At 35.6% G+C, this 17,997-nt stretch overlaps 1 protein-coding gene across 1 annotated transcript in view; it reads left to right on the top strand.

Moving 5' to 3' along the window:
* Window positions 1–17,997, top strand: part of SMC2 (structural maintenance of chromosomes 2) — a 66,013-nt gene that overhangs the window by 15,675 nt on the left and 32,341 nt on the right. The window contains 8 exon segments of the mRNA XM_027774603.1: window positions 5,194–5,380; window positions 6,571–6,688; window positions 7,282–7,420; window positions 8,651–8,770; window positions 10,190–10,394; window positions 12,818–12,953; window positions 16,307–16,431; window positions 17,565–17,758. Coding sequence (XP_027630404.1) covers window positions 5,194–5,380; window positions 6,571–6,688; window positions 7,282–7,420; window positions 8,651–8,770; window positions 10,190–10,394; window positions 12,818–12,953; window positions 16,307–16,431; window positions 17,565–17,758 — 1,224 coding nt within the window.

Here is a 17,997-nt window from a genome sequence, read left to right as displayed (position 1 = left end):
ACTACATAAGACTTCCTGGTCTTTTTTCATATCAGTTACTATAATGAGTCATTATGTAGAAGCCTGCATTATGTGTGTTGGTTTCCACTTAGATGTCTCAGGGACAGTCTGATTACCCACTTCCAAACTCTCTGATTCCAGGAATGGGCAATTATCTAAGTGTCCAACAACCAGGGATCTCGTGCTGTTAACCCCATTTCTCCACTACTTTCTTGGTGTTTCATCTATGCAGCCAGCCCGTTCATATTCATGATCGGATGCCTGTGTCCCACCTACTGTGTCGCCTTTCTTATAAAGGAGCATGTTTATCATGTTCAGCTGCATGTTCAGTCCCAAATCCCTCCAGGCTAATGTCTCTGGGCTGGACCAGGAATAAAGGCGAGAAAGGCCACTCCAGCTTTGTCAGTAGGCTGCGATTCTATCAGAGTGGACCCTTCTCACCAGTTTCATGGAGCAGGTTCCCTGTGCACTGGTTACCAACTGCTGTGTCTTATAGACCAAACACACTCAACACAATAGGTTATATGAAGCAGATTTATTACTTATGGGTGGGTAGTAATAAATGGCAGTAGCCTAGGATTCAAAGTGAACTGTTCCATAGACTTAGGAAAATTTCCAGAGGTATCTTCCATGTGTGCCTGACTTCCACCTCAGCTGAGGGATGTCTGATTGTAGCCTGCTTGCTCTGGTTTTATACCTCGTGGCAACCTGAAATGTTGGACATTCTGTTTCTAGAGAAGGCTGTTCCTTCCAAATCTCAGATGTGACATTTCTAGTACATTTTATAGTTACATATACATATATATATATTTTTTTTTTGGAGAGGTATTTGCTATAGGGCATGTGCGCACACCAGGAAGACAGACACAGAAAGCGAGAAATTACTCCCCCCAGGGGGGATAGTCATGCTGCAATCCCTTCTCCATTCTCCTCTCAGGATCTTAGGCACACACGCACACATGCGTGGTGTGAGTTTAAGCCACCAAGTCTGGAACTCGAACTGCAGTCTAGTAGATGGGAGTCCAGCGACATAGTCATTACGCCAACTGCTGGTCCTAGTTATGATATTTTAAAGAAACTTTTGCAAGAGGGCATGTGTGCTTGCAGGGTGGTGAGTGAGAAAGTACCCCCCCATGGCAAAAGGTCATGCCACAATCCCTCCTCCTCAATCTCTCCCTTCAGGATTTTGAGCCTTCATGTATATATGCCCAGTGTGTATCTCAAGCCTCAGGATCCAAGACTCAAACTGGGCAGCCGGCCCTGTGGGAACTAGCCTCCTTAACTACCATGCCATGGGCTGACCCTAGAGTTCCCTTTGTAAACTACCACTAAGAAAGGGGGAAAACTTAGTCAATTTTAGGCCACCTGGAGAATTGTCTTGCAAACTAGATTGCTTGATCCTGCTACTTACTTAATGTTCTTACCTGGGTGACTAGCAGAAGTATAAAATCCAGAATAGAATTCACAAATATTCTTTACCTCTCCAAACCTACTCATGTTACTAAATTATTCTTCATGTCAGTAAATGGCACTAACCCTCACCTAATTGTTCAAGCTAGAGATCCTAGCTCCTTCTGAATTCTCCTCTTCTCTCAAACTCCATCAGCAAACTGTATCAACTTTAAAGTAAGTCCAAAATATAACCACTTTTTATTTCTTCTGTCACGTCCAACCTTGCTCAAGTCATTACCTACTAAGAGGGCTTCAAAGGCGGTGTTTTTATTTGTTGCCCTCCTTTTATTATATTATTCCATATGTTGTTTAATATAAAAGATGAAGTATAAATTGGATCATATCTCTTCTGTGTTTAAAATCCTTTCATGATTCCAGTCACATGGATAATTAAATAAAAGTTTTTAATGTATCCTGTATGACACTTCATGGTATGGCTCCCACTGTTTACGCACTGTGCTCCAACCAGTTCCTCAAACGCCCCGACATGTTCCTCAGGACTTGCCAAGTCCACTGCCCTCTTAAATATTTGCACAGTCACCCTCACTTCATTCAGGTTTCTGCTCAAAAATAGTGGTTTTTATCACTCTATCCCCTTCTTACCTTGCTTAATTTGTTTACGTTGTCTTTAGCCTAGAATAAGGCTTCTCAAGGACAGGGTTTTATTCTGTGTCTCTAATGTCTTAAAACAGTGCCTGACAAATAGTAAGTACCTAGTTAATATTTAATGAATCCTGAACTGACTCATCAACAGACCCAAATCTGGTCAGTTAAACAAGAAAGGTGATTTTTTGTTTTTTTCCAGTGCTGGTATCTTGCATAGTGTTTAATGTATGTGTACTTAATATTGCTTAAAGGGTGTTAACTATTAGTAATACGTTTCTGACAACCATTCATTAATCAATAGTCCTTAATAGTTTATTGAATATATCATGTATATGCTCTTAATCCTAAAACCTCTAGTTTTCAAGTTAGTGTAGGATGGCTGATTATCATTAATTGTATTACTATTAGAAATTGGTTTTTAGTTTTGTCAAATGGGTTGTTTAAATATGCAGTGATTTTTTTTTTTTAGCCTATTGTCTCCTAAATTTGACTATAACATACGGAATGACAATATTTCAGGATTGCTAGAATCACATTTATCCCAAAACAGAGTGAATTTCAAAATTGGAATTCAGTATTTAAAGTTGTGATGGTACAGTTATTTTCCTTATGATGTGCACTTGAAACTGCCTTGAAATTTGATGACATGAGTATATATGGGGACGGCCCTGTGGCCTAATGATTAAGGGAGGTAGATCCCACATAGCTGACTGTACCATTTGAGTTTTGGACTGGGCAGCTTGAAAAACATGCAAGGCATGTATGTATGAGTACCCTAAACCCAACTTGACAGAGAAATGGAGAAGATGAGAAAGCAGCCACTGCAGGGGGTGGTGGTGGTATTTTTCCCTCGGTGTCTCTCTTTGGGTGTCTTTCCTGAAATAAAACATTTTCCAATTTGAAATTCTTCCTACAGGACTCTAAAACTTTAGCAGCAAAGGAGAAAGAGGTTAAAAAGATAACAGATGGGTTGCATGCCCTTCAAGAAGCAAGTCATAAAGATACCGAAGCTTTGGCCGCTGCACAACAGCACTTCAATGCTGTTTCCGCTGGTCTGTCCAGTAATGAAGACGGAGCAGAAGCAACTTTTGCTGGTCAAATGATGGCCTGTAAAAATGATATAAGTAAAGCTCAGACAGAAGCCAAACAGGTAAATATAGATATTAAATATAGACTGTGTGATCGCCTTTTTTTAACTTGCTTTTGACATTGTATGTACTTTAGTCATTGTTATAAAATGTTGAAAATTGCGTCAAGGAACTTGTTTATTGCTACTCTGTAGGACCTAATACAGCAAAATTCAAATATGTTGATTGCTAAATATTGATGATTTCAGTATGTCAGAATGTTGTAAAACATTTAAATTTTATTTGGAAGAGTAGTGAGAGATTTATTCTGTTTGCAGCATTGTATAAAATATTTGAAATTAGTCAATTTTCATCTTTTTTGACTGTATTTTATGCTTTTATTGATGACATATAGTTTAAGTCTTAAACTTTAAGGAAGTAAAACATTGCTTTGCTTACTATATCTAGTTCTTATAACATTGTTTTTGAAACTGTACATTATCCTTTAAGGAAGCATCTCTACTTCACAATTACCTACAGTCCAGTCTTTATTCTTATTGTTCTCATTGCATAATCTCCAAAATCTTGTCAGTCTGTTATACTATTTCTTAATTTTTTTAAGAGAGTAGTGTAAAGTCTAATGAACACAAGAGTTTTGCAGTTAAAAAAAATACACTCTTTACTTTTTCTTAATGGACTCAGCTTTAAAGATATATGTATAGAAACCCTATTCAGGTTGTTTTTGTTTTTGTTTTTTTTGTATTGATATGTGTTTGCGACGTTTTCATTTGTAGGTGACAGAGAAGATGGCCACCAAAATTTGTAAGAACTCAGTAGTAGAAAAGCTGTAACATACTCTTGGTATTTCTATTAACTTTTAAGAGAACTGGATAGAAAAAATATATATATCTTTATTCAGTTTTAGAAGGAAGATATCCCCACATAGGTTTTAGAGTACAACTTAATGGTTTTAGGAAGCATTACTCAATTATATAAACTTTAAATTCCTGAAGTTCTAGCATTTAAATACTAGATTCCTAGCATTCAAAAAAAATCTCTCTGTTTGGCTTCCTTTTTCCTATATACTTTTTTTTTTTTTGGAGAGGTTTTTGCTATACGGTGCGTGTGCGCGCCAGAAAGAGAGATAGAAAGCGAGAAATCACCCTCCAGGGGGGATGGCCATGCCGCAATCCCTTCTCCCTATTCTCCTCTCGGGATCTTGGGCATGCACGCACATGCGCCCGGCGTGAGTTTAAGCTGCCTGGTTCGGGATGTGAACTGTAGTCAACTACATGAGAGTCCAGTGACATAGCCATTACGCTAACTGCTGGTCCCCCTTTTTCCTATATTCTTTTAATTTTATTTCTCTGCTCAGTGCACTTTCTCCACTGTAATGAGATAGAACTCACAATACACAAAAATATAAATATGAAGTAGAAATTAAAAGAACTTAAAAGTTGTGATTTCTGGCTTTCTCTTATGTTTTTAACTTAAACCAGTTTTTGGCAGTTAACCCTTGGTATAATTTTTCAGCTTAGGTAATATGTCATATTTTATAAACATTAAAAATATGGAGTCAAAGGGGATGAGCAGTTAGTATAATGGCTATGTCATGTTGCTGGATTCCCATGTAGTCGACTGCAGTTCACGTCCCAGACCCGGTAGCTTAAAACTCATGCCAGGTGCATGTGCGTGCATGCCCCAAGATCCCAAGAGGAGACTGGAGGAGAAGGGATTGAGGCATGGCCATCCCCCCTGGAGGGTGATTTCTCACTTTCTGTCTCTATCTCTTTGATGAGAGCACATGCCCTATAGCAAAAGCCTCTCAGAAAAATATGGAGTCAAATTACAAATTGTTTATTGATTTTTATTAATCATGTATTAATTCTCTAAGTAGTTTATTGAGAAAAATAGTGGAAAGTGATTCATCTGTGGAAATGCTCTTTTAAGAAATCAAATAGTTACATTTTCAAGGCTGAGTTCTGTTAATTAAACCAGTCAGAATCTGTGGCCATTTAATTACTAGCACTATCTGCCTCATACAGTGTGTTGTATTTTTCTATCGTAGGCTCAGATGAAGTTGAAACATGCCCAACAGGAATTAAAGAATAAACAAGCTGAAGTTAAGAAGATGAATAATGGCTACAGGAAGGATCAAGAAGCCTTTAGGTACAGAATAAAAAACAAAGTTAAAAAAGCCGTAAACAGACTTAAAGAAAAACTCGAAGTTGAGATGAAAAAGTTAAATTATAAAGGTTTGCCTTTAAGGACATGATAGATAAATCATTATAAAGTAGGGATTGTTGATAGAAACTAACTTAAATGAAGGGAATAAACAAGTAGGAAACTTTTTATAACCCTGTTAGTGGGCATTAGTATATATATAAATTATTTATAAATATAGTCAGGCTATCTAAGTATAAAACAGCCCTTCGGATTTTTCAGAACATTTATATTACATCAACCACTTGAAAGTTCAGAGATGTCATTTGTATATTTATTTCTTCATTAGTAAGGTTCAATTCTTCATTCATTGGAATGAAGGTTGTGTTATTAGTTGTTGGAAGTAATGTCTTCTTCAGTGGTCCCCAACCCCTTACTGGTCTGTGGCCTGTTCAGAACTGGGCCACACAGCAGGAGATGAGTGGTAGGCTAGAAAGAAGAGTTTCATCTGTATGTACAGTCACTCCTCACTGCTTGCATTACCTCATGAACTCTGCCTCCTGTCAGATCAATAGTGGTATTAGATTCTCATAGGAGCAGGAACCCTATTTTGAACAGTGCATGTGAGGGATTTAAGTTGCTCACTCCTTAGAATCTAATGAATGATGATCTGAGGTGGTTATGCCATCACTGGGGAGTGACTGCAGATACTGCATATGGTGAGTTGTTTAATAATTTCATTACATACTACAATGTAATATTAATCGAGATAAAGTCCACAATAAATGTAATATGCTTGAATCATCCTGAAACTTTCCCCTCTCCTCCTTCCACACCCTCATCCCCTGGTCCACGGAAAAATTGTCTTCCATGAAACTGGTCCCTTGTGCCAAAAAGATTGGGGATCATTGATCTACTTGATACTAGATAGAAAATTGAATGTTAAGCATACTTTTTATTTAATATGTGTCAGAAATTTATATTTGGCATTTTGGGAATGCTTTAGAAATAGGAGTTACTAATATTTTCCTAAAAATAGTAGGATATGTGAGGTGTTTCTGTTTTCTTTTAATTTTTTTTTAATTTGGTTTCAATTTAATTATGGTTTACTCTTCAGAAAATAAGGAGGAAAGTCTTTTGGAGAAGCGCAGGCAATTATCTCGTGATATCAGTAGATTGAAAGAGACATATGAAGCTCTCTTGGCCAGATTTCCCAATCTTCAGTTTGCATACTGTTTTCTTGTAATTTTTTTTAAATTTTTAATTATGGTTTACTCTTCAGAAAATAAGGAGGAAAGTCTTTTGGAGAAGCGCAGGCAATTATCTCGTGATATCAGTAGATTGAAAGAAACATATGAAGCTCTCTTGGCCAGATTTCCCAATCTTCAGTTTGCATACAAGTAAGAAGTTTAAATCTTAGATTTTAACATAGTGATAACCAAGATGTATTTTATTTAAATTGAAAGGTAATCTGAAAATTTTATTGACATCAAGATTCATGTACAAAAAACTCTTGGAAGCCGCTTTTCCTTAATTGGTATTTTTTTTTCTTTATACATTTATTGAACTGTTTCATATGTTGATGGGCAAGTCAGTTAAATTTGAAGGCTACTGATGCCACTTATTTTAAATTAAAACCCAGAGGAGGAAAATTTAATAGCAGTTCAAAGTATCTTTAAAGTTATCCTATCATTACTGTTAAATAACTATATTTACATCTTCTAATTTGTTTTGCTAAGTGGGTTTTTTTGGCAGAATAAAAACAGTAATCAAGTATTGTAGAGTTGTTTTTGTTACGTTGGAAAACATACTGATTTGTTAACTGATTTAACCAGTTTAGCCATCTGGGACATTCTAAAGATTTTTGTTTTGTTAAAACTTGCTGTTCTTCTTTCATTTCAGATCAACATGTCTGAAAGAGCTCTTGACTAGTAAAGTATATCTTTTCTATTTTCTTATCTAAGATTAATTTTTAGCATCTTTTCTATTTTAGGGACCCAGAGAAGAACTGGAATAAAAATTGTGTGAAAGGACTTGTAGCTTCTCTGATTAGTGTGAAAGATAGTTCTGCAACTACAGCTTTAGAATTAGTGGCTGGGGAACGGCTCTACAATGTTGTAGTAGACACAGAGGTAAGTCGATGAAAAATTTTTAAAATTGCTATTTACCTTAAAAAATGTACTACTAGAAGAAGAATTTGATGGTTTCAGTACTTCTTGTTTTAAGTTTCTAAAGTCAGCTATCTTTATGGTAATACTATTCAGTTTGTGACTTGTTGATAACTGTATTCCAAAGGAAACCTAATCCTTAGATATGAACTTAGGATACATATTATTAATGTAAGGCTTTTTACCTGTACTTCCTCAGTTTTCAGTTCTTATTTGTCTGTAGAATGCTCTTAACTTCTTCATATAAATGCTGTATAAGAGTCAAATTTACTTCCTTATGCTTTTTAAAAATTTATTCCTTAGACATTTTTAAGATGTGAAACATTTTGATACATATTCATAATGAAATGATTGCTACAAACATACTAACATATTTATCACCTTATATAGTAACCTTCTTTACCTCACAATTTTTTTTCACTTAAAATCTGTCCTCATCATCACATTTTCAGTGTAAAATACAATATTAGTTGCTGTCTTCAGGCTGTACCTTACTTCTCTAAACTTATCCCGTCTAACTGTAAATTTGTATACTTTGAAACACCCACAACCACTTCTACCTATTTCCTCCTCCTGCCTGCCCTCGTAACCACTGTTCTACTCTGTTTCTATTTACTCAACTTTTATTTTTTAAGATTCTACCTATAAATGAGATCATACAGTATGTGTGTGTGTGTATGTGTCTGGTGTACATCACCTACTATAAAGTCTGTGGGAACCAGCAATTAGTGTAATGGCTATGTCGCTGGACTCCCACGTAGTCGACCGTGGTTCGCATCCCACATCCGGTGGTTTAAAACTCACGCCGGGTGTGTGTGCGTGCATGCCCAAGATCCTTAGAGGAGAATGGAGGAGAGGGGATTGCGATGTGACCATCCCCCCTGGGGGGTGATTTCTCACTTTCTGTCTCTGCATCTCTGGCTGTCTGGCGAGCACAGGCGCCCTATAGTGAAAATCTCTCCAAAAAAAAAAAAAAAGTCTGCCAGATTTATCTATGTTATCAAAAATGGCAGGATCTCCTTTTTCTGCCCCAAGGCTAAATAATATTCCATTGTATATATGGTCTTAAACTTTTGATTGTATAGAATACAAAGCACTAAACATTTGATTATGAACTACTAAACTTTTAAGTCTTTCCATTTTAATGTTTTCTGTCATTAATAATTTATTTTTAATTTCAAATGTATATTTTAGGTTACTGGTAAAAAGCTACTAGAAAAGGGGGACTTAAAACGTCGATACACCATAATTCCACTCAATAAAATTTCAGCCAGATGTATTGCTCCAGAAACTCTAAGGATTGCCCAGAATCTTGTAAGTCTCATTTTTTTCTTATTTATGGTTAATTTGTACCTTTTTCTTTTTTAAGTTAGAAGACATTAATTTTAGAGGATAGAATCATATGTAGAACTATAATATTTTTGTTACTACTCTTAAAAAATTAAGATTTAAAATTAACAGTTGATAAAACGTGCAGTTAGCTAAGAGAATAAGAAAGTTGGAAGAGTAGGATTCTCTTTAATATTTCAAAATGTAGTTTTAAAATCTCTTTAACCCTTAAATCAAGTCATATGTCTATCACACGGTAGTAAAACTTACATATCTGATTTCTAAATAGATAAAATTGAGCTTATGGATCGATGTCCAAAATTTTTCAAGTTCATTTATGCAACTTAAACTTCCCTCAATGATAACCATTACTGAAGTATTGTAGAGAAGCTTCTTTATTAGCTTTCCAGATTGCTGTTCAGTCTCTGGTTCCTATCAGCTTTTTGGGTGGATCTAAAGTGGTATGCATTGCTAGCAATAATTAGAACAGGGAAATATATTTAAAAATATCATGGTTGTGTAATGCCATATAAAAATATCAAACCAAATGGCAATAACCATTATTAAGCCAGTGTTCTATCAAGTTGAAAGGACAGTTCTGTGAAACAAAGTAACATTTACAATTAAGATACTAGTATAAAAATTTTATATTATGATTTCTGGCTTACATATAATCAGTGTATCTTTGTGAGCCACCACATGGTTTTTTAAAACCATTCACAGTGTACAGTAATCAAATCAAGGGCATGCCCACATTCATCTTTTTCAGCATTGAACATAACATTCTGCTATGCACATTTGTTAATAGTTCTGTAGTTTATTTTTTTGAAATACATTAAATTGTTCAGTTTTTACTCTGCTATGATATTAAATGGATATATAATGTCCATACTTGAATTGGGTTTTCATTGAAAATGGTTTTAAAATATAGTTGTAGTCAACTTTTTTTAACTGTATGCTATCAGAAGAAAATGAGTGCAGAGTAATTGAAAAATAGTATATATTTTTTCTTATATTTAGTGTACGTTTGATTGATTACTTGAAAAATCACATTTAGGTCAAGAAGACCCAGGAAGTTTATTCTGCAGTAGGTCAAGTACTAGTGTTAGAAATAAATTGGGATTTCAAATAACAGCAAAACTACTTCCACTCAGATACCTTCATCAGACCTGGTTATAGTAGTCGCTTTGTTAAAGAACAAAACTGTGCATATGTTGCATAGGACTGCTTTCATGGTGACAGCTGCTACTACATTTAAGTTCCATAGGAGTTAGTTTTTGTAAAAAGGTGGACAGAGGTAGCATTATAAACAAATACTCAGAACAGACAGTTACTGGTTCGCAGATAATATTTGAAAGGAAAAAAAGTAGTATGTAATGTTGCATATCTGTTGTTTTCCCACAGGTTGGCTCAGATAATGTTCACGTGGCTCTTTACCTGGTTGACTACAAGCCAGAACTTCAGAAAGCAATGGAATTTGTCTTCGGAACAACATTGGTTTGTGACAATATGGATAATGCAAAAAAAGTAGCTTTTGATAAAAGAATAATGACTAGAACTGTAACTCTAGGAGGTGATGTATTTGATCCTCGTGGGACTTTGAGTGGAGGTAAGTTTTACATTCTTTTGTCCTCACGATTCTATTTGGTAAATACAGTGGGGTCTCCATTCCTTAAATAGTGAATAGTCAGATTGAGTTGACTTAATTCAGTTTTTATTCTTGTCTTCATTAGAACCAACATTAGGGCCTAGGTTTAATAAATAAAATCAAATATTATTTCCAAATCCTTAATGTAAATCTTAAGAATTGAGTTTAGCTTTTGAAAACTTTTAAGGAATTGTACAGTATCAATACAATCAAAGATTATTTATCTCATATCTGTTCCCATTTAATTTTGCTTTTCCTGCATCAGGATATTTCAGTCACTGGGATATTGATATTGGCATACTCTTGTTTATTATCGCTTTTTGCCCAGTCAAATATTTCACTCACTGGGAAGTGTATTTTTTTTTATTAGTACATTTTAAGCCTATCTACTTCTTCAGGAAATATATCATCTTCTAGCTTTTGTATATGCCAGTGCTGCCACTGCTTCAAAACTAAAACAAAATATGGGACCAGCAGTTATCGTAATAGCTGTGTCACTGAACTCCCACGTAGTCAACCGCAGTTTGAGCCCGGACCCAGTGGCTTAAACTCAGGCTGGGTGCATGTGTGTGCATGCCAAAGATCCCAAGAGGAGAAAGGAGGAGAAGGGATTGCAGCATGGCCATCCTCCTGGGGTTTTTTTCTTGCTTTCTTTCTCTCTATCTCTGTCTTTCTGGCGAGCGCATGTGCCCTATAGGGAAAAAAAAGTAAAACAAAATATTAAATCTGATATAGAGATGGTACCTTAATGCCTTAAGAGAAGAATTTCTAGACAATGATCATATTCTTGTTATATTTTCAACACTGAGTTTTAAGACCTGTCCCATGTGTTAACAAACTGAATAGTAGCCTCTAGCCACTGTGTCTCTTTACATTTCATTAAGTTAAATAAAATTAAAAGCAATTTACTCATTTGTGCTAGTTGCATTTCAAGGGCTCAGTAATCATAAATGGTTAATGGGTAATTGGACAGTGCAGATACAGAACATTCCCATTATTCTATAAAGCCTATTCTAAAGGCTTTATGTAATTAACTCATTTAATCCTAATAAAAATGATAGGTTAGACATATTACTGACATTTCTATTGTATATTACAGAAATTAAGATACAGAATAACTCACTAGTAGGTGGCAAATTGAATTGAGGTAGTCTGACTCCAGAGTTTGTGGTTTTAACTCCAGAGACTGTATAAAGCCTCTTGAGATATCAGGTGATTTAATGCCTCTTTAGGACAAGAAAACAATAACCAGTTAAGTGAATTTATCATGATTAAGTATCTAATTCCTCAGTATACAATAAAATGGCTAGTATTAGTAACTGGGAAATAGAAACTAAATATTTTAAAATATTTATTACAGGAACCCTTTTGGATTTTATTGATTCAGATGTTCTTGAAGTGTCTACTTAAGGGATAGCAGATACATAATCCTGTATCTTATTAGCAAAGTGCTCATAATATCATAGCTAGTTGACCTTGACATTTTCCTATTGAACTATAGCTTCTTTTTCAACATAATGCCTTAACTTGTTACTACTAGATAATAGTTGACTTGAGAGCAGTTTATTCTACTTATTCTGTTGTATCAGAGCTTAGGCCAAGTTACCTTATGGTAACACCCCAAATCTTGGTAGCTTATAAGTTTATTCTATAATTTTGCTATGTTTATATGACTCCATGTGTCTGTTCCAAGTCATTCTGGTTCTGGGACTCATTCTGAAGAAAGAATACTTCTTACCTTGGACATATTTTTCTCATGACTTAGGGAAAGCAAATTGTGAATTAGGTGCTGCCTCTTAAAGCTTACTTTCACAGTAGGCATGTTTGCTATTTCATTGCACAGAAGAAATCACATGGTAAACCCCATTGTTAATGGGTGATAAATGGGCCTTGGAAGGATGGACCTGGTGGACAGAACCGTGGTTATTTTGAATAAATAATCTACTATATCTATTTAAAACTTTTTTTTTTTAAAAGAGAGATTCTTGCATATAGGGTATGTGTGCTCGCCAGAAAAACAAAATGAGGAATCACCCCCTAAGTGGCCATTCCTCAATCCTTTCTCTTCCATTCTCCTCTTGGGATTTTGAAGATGCAGGCATACTTGCCTGGCATGAATTTCAAGCTACTGGGTCCGGAACTCGAACAGAGGTCAACTATGTGGGACTCCTTGGCGTAACCATTACACCATATGCTGGTTACAGATATTTTTTTAATCGATTATGTTTGTTCTAACGTTCAGGTAATGGAATGAGTTCAATAACTTTATAAGCTCACTAAAAGATTTTCTATTCATTTCCAGTATAATTACCTTAGAAAACACCTTGTTTAATAAGTATGTCATAACTTAGTGTTCAAGACTTGTTCCACTTCCCCTGTATTAGGTGCTCGATCCCAGGCGGCTTCTATTTTAACCAAATTTCAAGAACTTAAAGACGTTCAGGAAGAGCTGAGAATCAAGGAGAATGAGCTACGGGCTCTAGAGGAGGAATTAGCGGGTCTTAAAAACACTGCTGAAAAGTAAGACTTGTGGTTGGATTGAGCTGTCTGTGCTTAGAGATGTGTGTGTGTGTGTGTGTGTGTGTGTGTGTGTCTATATATATATATATATTGCTCAAAATTTTGCATGTTGGAAAATAATAGAAAATTAATTTATATAAAGAAATGTAACATGACTTTTTTCATAGTACATTTGCTTTTATTTAAAATATTCAAATAAATTGAGTGAATAATTTATCTTTTTTCATATAAAAGTAATGTTTTTATAAGAAATTAGCATTCTAAGCAAAAGAATATGTATATTGCTCTTTGCTGAGAATATATACTGTTAACATTCTTTGGGATTTGTGGAAAAACCCTTTGTTACTTCAGAGCTTGATTCCAGAGGATACGTAGTTGTTGAATACAGTACACTATAGCATTGATAGGTGTCTGCACTAGGATTGGAAGCATAATGACAGTCTACAGATAGGGAAGGTTACTAGGTTACATAAGGAGAAGGTTAAAAAGTTTATGTTAGAGAGTCAGCACTGAAATTTCAGTTTTACTTACAATGTTTGTTTTGTGCATTAATATTGTTAAGTATGTATAGTTTTTAACATTTTTCCTGTTTGTTTATAATATAGATATATGCATATCATGTTTTTCAAAATTGAGGTCATGCTGCTTAATGAACTTGCTCACTCAATATTACTTACTTAATATTTACTGAGTGCCTCCTGTGTGCCAAGTAACTTTTTTAGGAGTTGGAGATATAGGACTGAATTAAACAAAAATATCTTTGTCTTCACCTAGTTTTTATATATTAGGAAACAGACAATAAAGATAAACTGGCATAACATATATTAAATTTAAGAAGAAAAGTAAATCAGGAAAGAAGATAAAAACTATTCATGACAAAGAAGTTTTGAAATTTTACATTCTTGGGTGTTGAAATTTATATTACATTCTCTGAGAATGAGTGTTGAGTTAAAACATGAGTGAACGACTTGGTCTGTGGCTATCTGGGAGAAGAGTCAGGTTTGCTTAAAATCTTTAAAAGTATAATTGAAACAAACTTACAAAGTACTTTGAAAGTCTAATTGTAATTTTTTCTAATCTTTCTAAAGATGACAAATAGGGACTGATGCATTTGTGTGATAAGTTTGTACCATTCATCTTCTGAAGTTACCAAAGCTTAAGAAATTATGTACTTTAAAACATCATGTGGGGGGACCAGCAGTTGGCGTAATAGCTATGTTGCTGGACTCCCATGTAGTCGACTGCAGTTCGAGTCCCAGACCTGATGGCTTAAACTCACGCCAGGCTCATGTGCGTGCGTGCCCAAGATCCTGAGAGAATAATAGAGGAGAAGGGATTGTGGTGTGACCATCCCCCCTGGGGGGTGATTTCTTGCTTTCTGTCTCTCTGTCTCTCTCTGTCTTTCTGGCGAGTGCACTTGCCCTATAGCAAGAACCTCTCAAAAAAATATCACATAGGGTTGGGGGAGAACAGATGGCCTTCTGGTTAAGGCACTGGACTCCCACACAGCCAACTATGGTTTGAGTCCCATACCCTGCAGCATAAAAATCAGGTCAAACACGTGTATATTCATGCCTAAAATCCTGAGAGGAGACTGGAGCAGAAGGAATTGCAGCATGGCTCTCACCCTAGCAGGTGATTTCTCACTTTTTCTTTGTCTTTCTTTGGTGAGTGCATGTGCTCTATGGCAAAAATCTAAAAAAGAAAGAGAGAAAGAAATTCATACTCGCAGTGCCTTATATTTTATCTTTATTACCGTAAGTTAGAGTGAATTATCTTTTTTCTTTGGGAAGGATGCAACACAATTTTTCTGTGAGATGTGGAAGCTCTAGCAAGGTGATGAGTCAGTACACACATTTGGCTTATGACTGTTACTTTTGTTGAGTAGTATGAGGTCATTTAAGAATTGGCTTATCTGATTGATTTTGGCACTGAGATCAAGAGAGAAAATAAATTTTGAAAAATAGGGAAATGGAAGGACCAAGTAAATGCAGTCTTTCATACCATATAAGAAAATAGTACACCTTTTCTTTTCAAAATTTCTATATACCCCATTATTAAATGTTTTAAAAAATGACTCAGAGTAAAAATTACTGTTTTAATTACTGTCAAGCACAGTTTCAGGCAAGAATATTTAAAGGCTATTTTTATCTTACATATTATGTTATTTTTCCCTCAAACCTCATGAATTTCTACTGACCTTGTGAATTTATATTAAATTGAAATTTCACTCTTAACTGAATTGACTAAATTATCTTCCAAAAAAATGAGTAAATAGCCAGAATAGGGATAAAATTACAGGGTTTGCGGGAAAGTGCATTGCAGATGTTTAAGTTCTATACCATGTCTTCTCTTTTTTTGAGAGAGATTTTAGCTACGGGGCGCATGCACTCGCCAGACAGAGAGACAGAAAGCAGGAAATCACCCTCCAGGGGGATGGCCACACCGTAATCGCTTCTCCTCCATTCTCCTCTCGGGATCTTGGGCACGCATGCACGCGCACATGCCCAGCGTGAGTTTTAAGCCACCGGATCCAGGATTTGAACCGCAGTCAACTACATGAGAGTCCAGCGACATAGCCATTACGCTAACTGCTGGTCCCAATATCATGTCTTCTTAAAAACATCATTCTCATTACAAAAAGTAGAAACATTTTCATTAACATTTGAAAATAAGAGTAAAGTATTGATAGATAATCCATTTTTCATAATTGTCACAATTATTTTTGTAGTAAGTACTTGTATAGTTTTTTCTTAGTTAAAAATCAGAGGAAGATTTTTTTGTTTTATGTTTTTTTGTTTTTTAATGCCATATTGCATGTGCACTCACAGAGAGAGAAAAAGAGAGAAACAGAGGGAAAAAGCAGCCTCTAATAGAGTACAGTTTTGCCACAGTCCCTTTTCCATTTCTCCATTCTGTTGAGATTTTGGGTTGCATACACACATGCACCCAGCATGTTTTTTAAACTGCTGGGGCTGAGATTCGAACTGTATGGTTGGCCCTGTGGGATCTGGCTTCCCCAACCACTAGGCCACAGGCTGGCCTAGGAGGGATTATGTTTAAGAAAACCTATCTAGAGACTATTTTTATTGTTTTCTAAAGTTAGAGACTGTTTCTGTAAATAGTAATTATGGATCTGGGTCACTTAGAGTTGTTTACCTTCAACGATCGATTCAGACTTAAATTTAATTTGGGTTTCAGAAACCTGAGTCATCAAAACTTTTCTTGTAACCAGTAGCATCTTATATTGTACATAGTATAAGGTTATTTTAGGCAAGAGGCTGAAGTTTGAAAACATGACTCAGACACCAGAAAAATCGTGGTTGTTTATTTTAAGCTTCTCATTTTCCAAGGTATCACCAACTGAAACAGCAGTGGGAGATGAAAACTGAGGAGGCAGATTTATTACAAACCAAGCTCCAGCAAAGCTCATATCACAAGCAACAAGAAGAATTAGATGCCCTTAAGAAAACCATTGGTAACATTAAAACCTTCTGTGTTTGGGCTGGCTCTGTAGCACAGGGGTAATGTGCATAAGAGAATCTAGGTCCCACATGCTGACTGTGGTTTGAGTCCCCAGCCCTGTTCCATGCTGAGTACAGACACAAGTGTCCAGTTTCCAATGATTAGAGGACGGGAATTACAGTGTGATCAGGACCTATGAGGTGTGCTCATTTCTCTGACACTAGGTCTGTCATGAATATTGAAAAAAACAGGAACAACAAGTGTGTGTGTGTGTATACATACAGACATACATAAATCTGGGCAAAGAACACTAAGCTTGTTTATAAAATTAATTGTTATCTCTTTCTAACTAAAATTAAGGAAATATTCCTTGTTTGGGTTTTAAGAAGCATAGATGTATGTTAAAAATATGAACTGTGATCTTTTCACTAAATAGCTTTATAATATTTTTTAAAGTAGGTAAAGTTTTTATTACATAGTTTTACACCATTAGAAATCATTTCTCTACAGATCTTTAGATAATTCTAGTATGGATCTTAGAACCTTTTTAAAAAAAATGAATTATTTTTTATTATTATTGTTAATATTATTTTTCACATGAGTTTTGCCAGAGAGAGACAGAGAGTGATAAAACAAGCTGCCAGGTCCAGGACTCAAACCATGGCTGACCATGTGAGGATTCCAGCACCTTAAGCACTATGCCACCTGCTGTCCTGAGAACCTTTGTTTTAATATACCATTTCTGGAAATAAGGTTGGAATATTGATAGTTATTTATTCATTTATTTATTTATTTATTTTGAGAGTTTTTTGTTATAGGGTGCGTGCACTTGCCAGAAAGAGAGAAAGAGAGACAGAAAGCGAGAAATCCCCCCTCCCGGGAGTATAGTCACACTGCAATCCCTTCTCCTCCATTCTCCTCTCGGAATCTTGGGCACACACATGGGCCCAGCTGAGTTTAAGCCACCATATCCAGGACTTGAACCACAGTCAACTACATGGAAGTCTAGCAACATAGCCATTACGCCAGCTGCTGGTCCTGATAGTTAATTTTTTTAGCACTCAATTTTCTGGGCCATTTTTTCTATTTAAAATTGAATTTCTAAGTCTACCTAATTTAGCCACATTTGCCTCTTTTATGACGCAGAGGAATGTGAGGCGACCTTAAGAAACACTGAAGAAATCCAAAAAAAGGCAGAAGAAAAGTATAAAGTATTAGAGAATAAAATGAAAAATGCAGAAGCTGAAAGAGAGAAAGAACTAAAGGATGCTCAGAAAAAACTGGACTGTGCCAAAACAAAGGCAGATGCCTCTAGCAAGAAGATGAAAGAAAAGCAACAGGTAATGATCTTTTGCAGATGGAACCAATCTTTTAAAGTCAGCATAGAGCTGAGGGTGGTAGAGCATCATCACTTGGCCTTGTTTTTCAGTAGTGATTCGAAATGTAAAAATGATTTGGGTTCTTTGGGAAATACATTATACATCATATAAGTCAGATAAATACACTGCCTCTGAAAACTAAAATTGAGCTATGAATTTATAAATATGAGTTCATTGGCTTTTTTACTTTTGGGAAAGAG

Source organism: Tupaia chinensis, unplaced genomic scaffold (assembly GCF_000334495.1).
Source record: "Tupaia chinensis unplaced genomic scaffold, TupChi_1.0 Scaffold000460_1, whole genome shotgun sequence".
In the NCBI taxonomy this organism is placed as follows: Eukaryota; Metazoa; Chordata; class Mammalia; order Scandentia; family Tupaiidae; genus Tupaia; species Tupaia belangeri.
The sequence above is the reverse complement of the archived record's forward strand: the minus strand, read 5'-3'. Positions and strand labels throughout refer to the sequence as shown.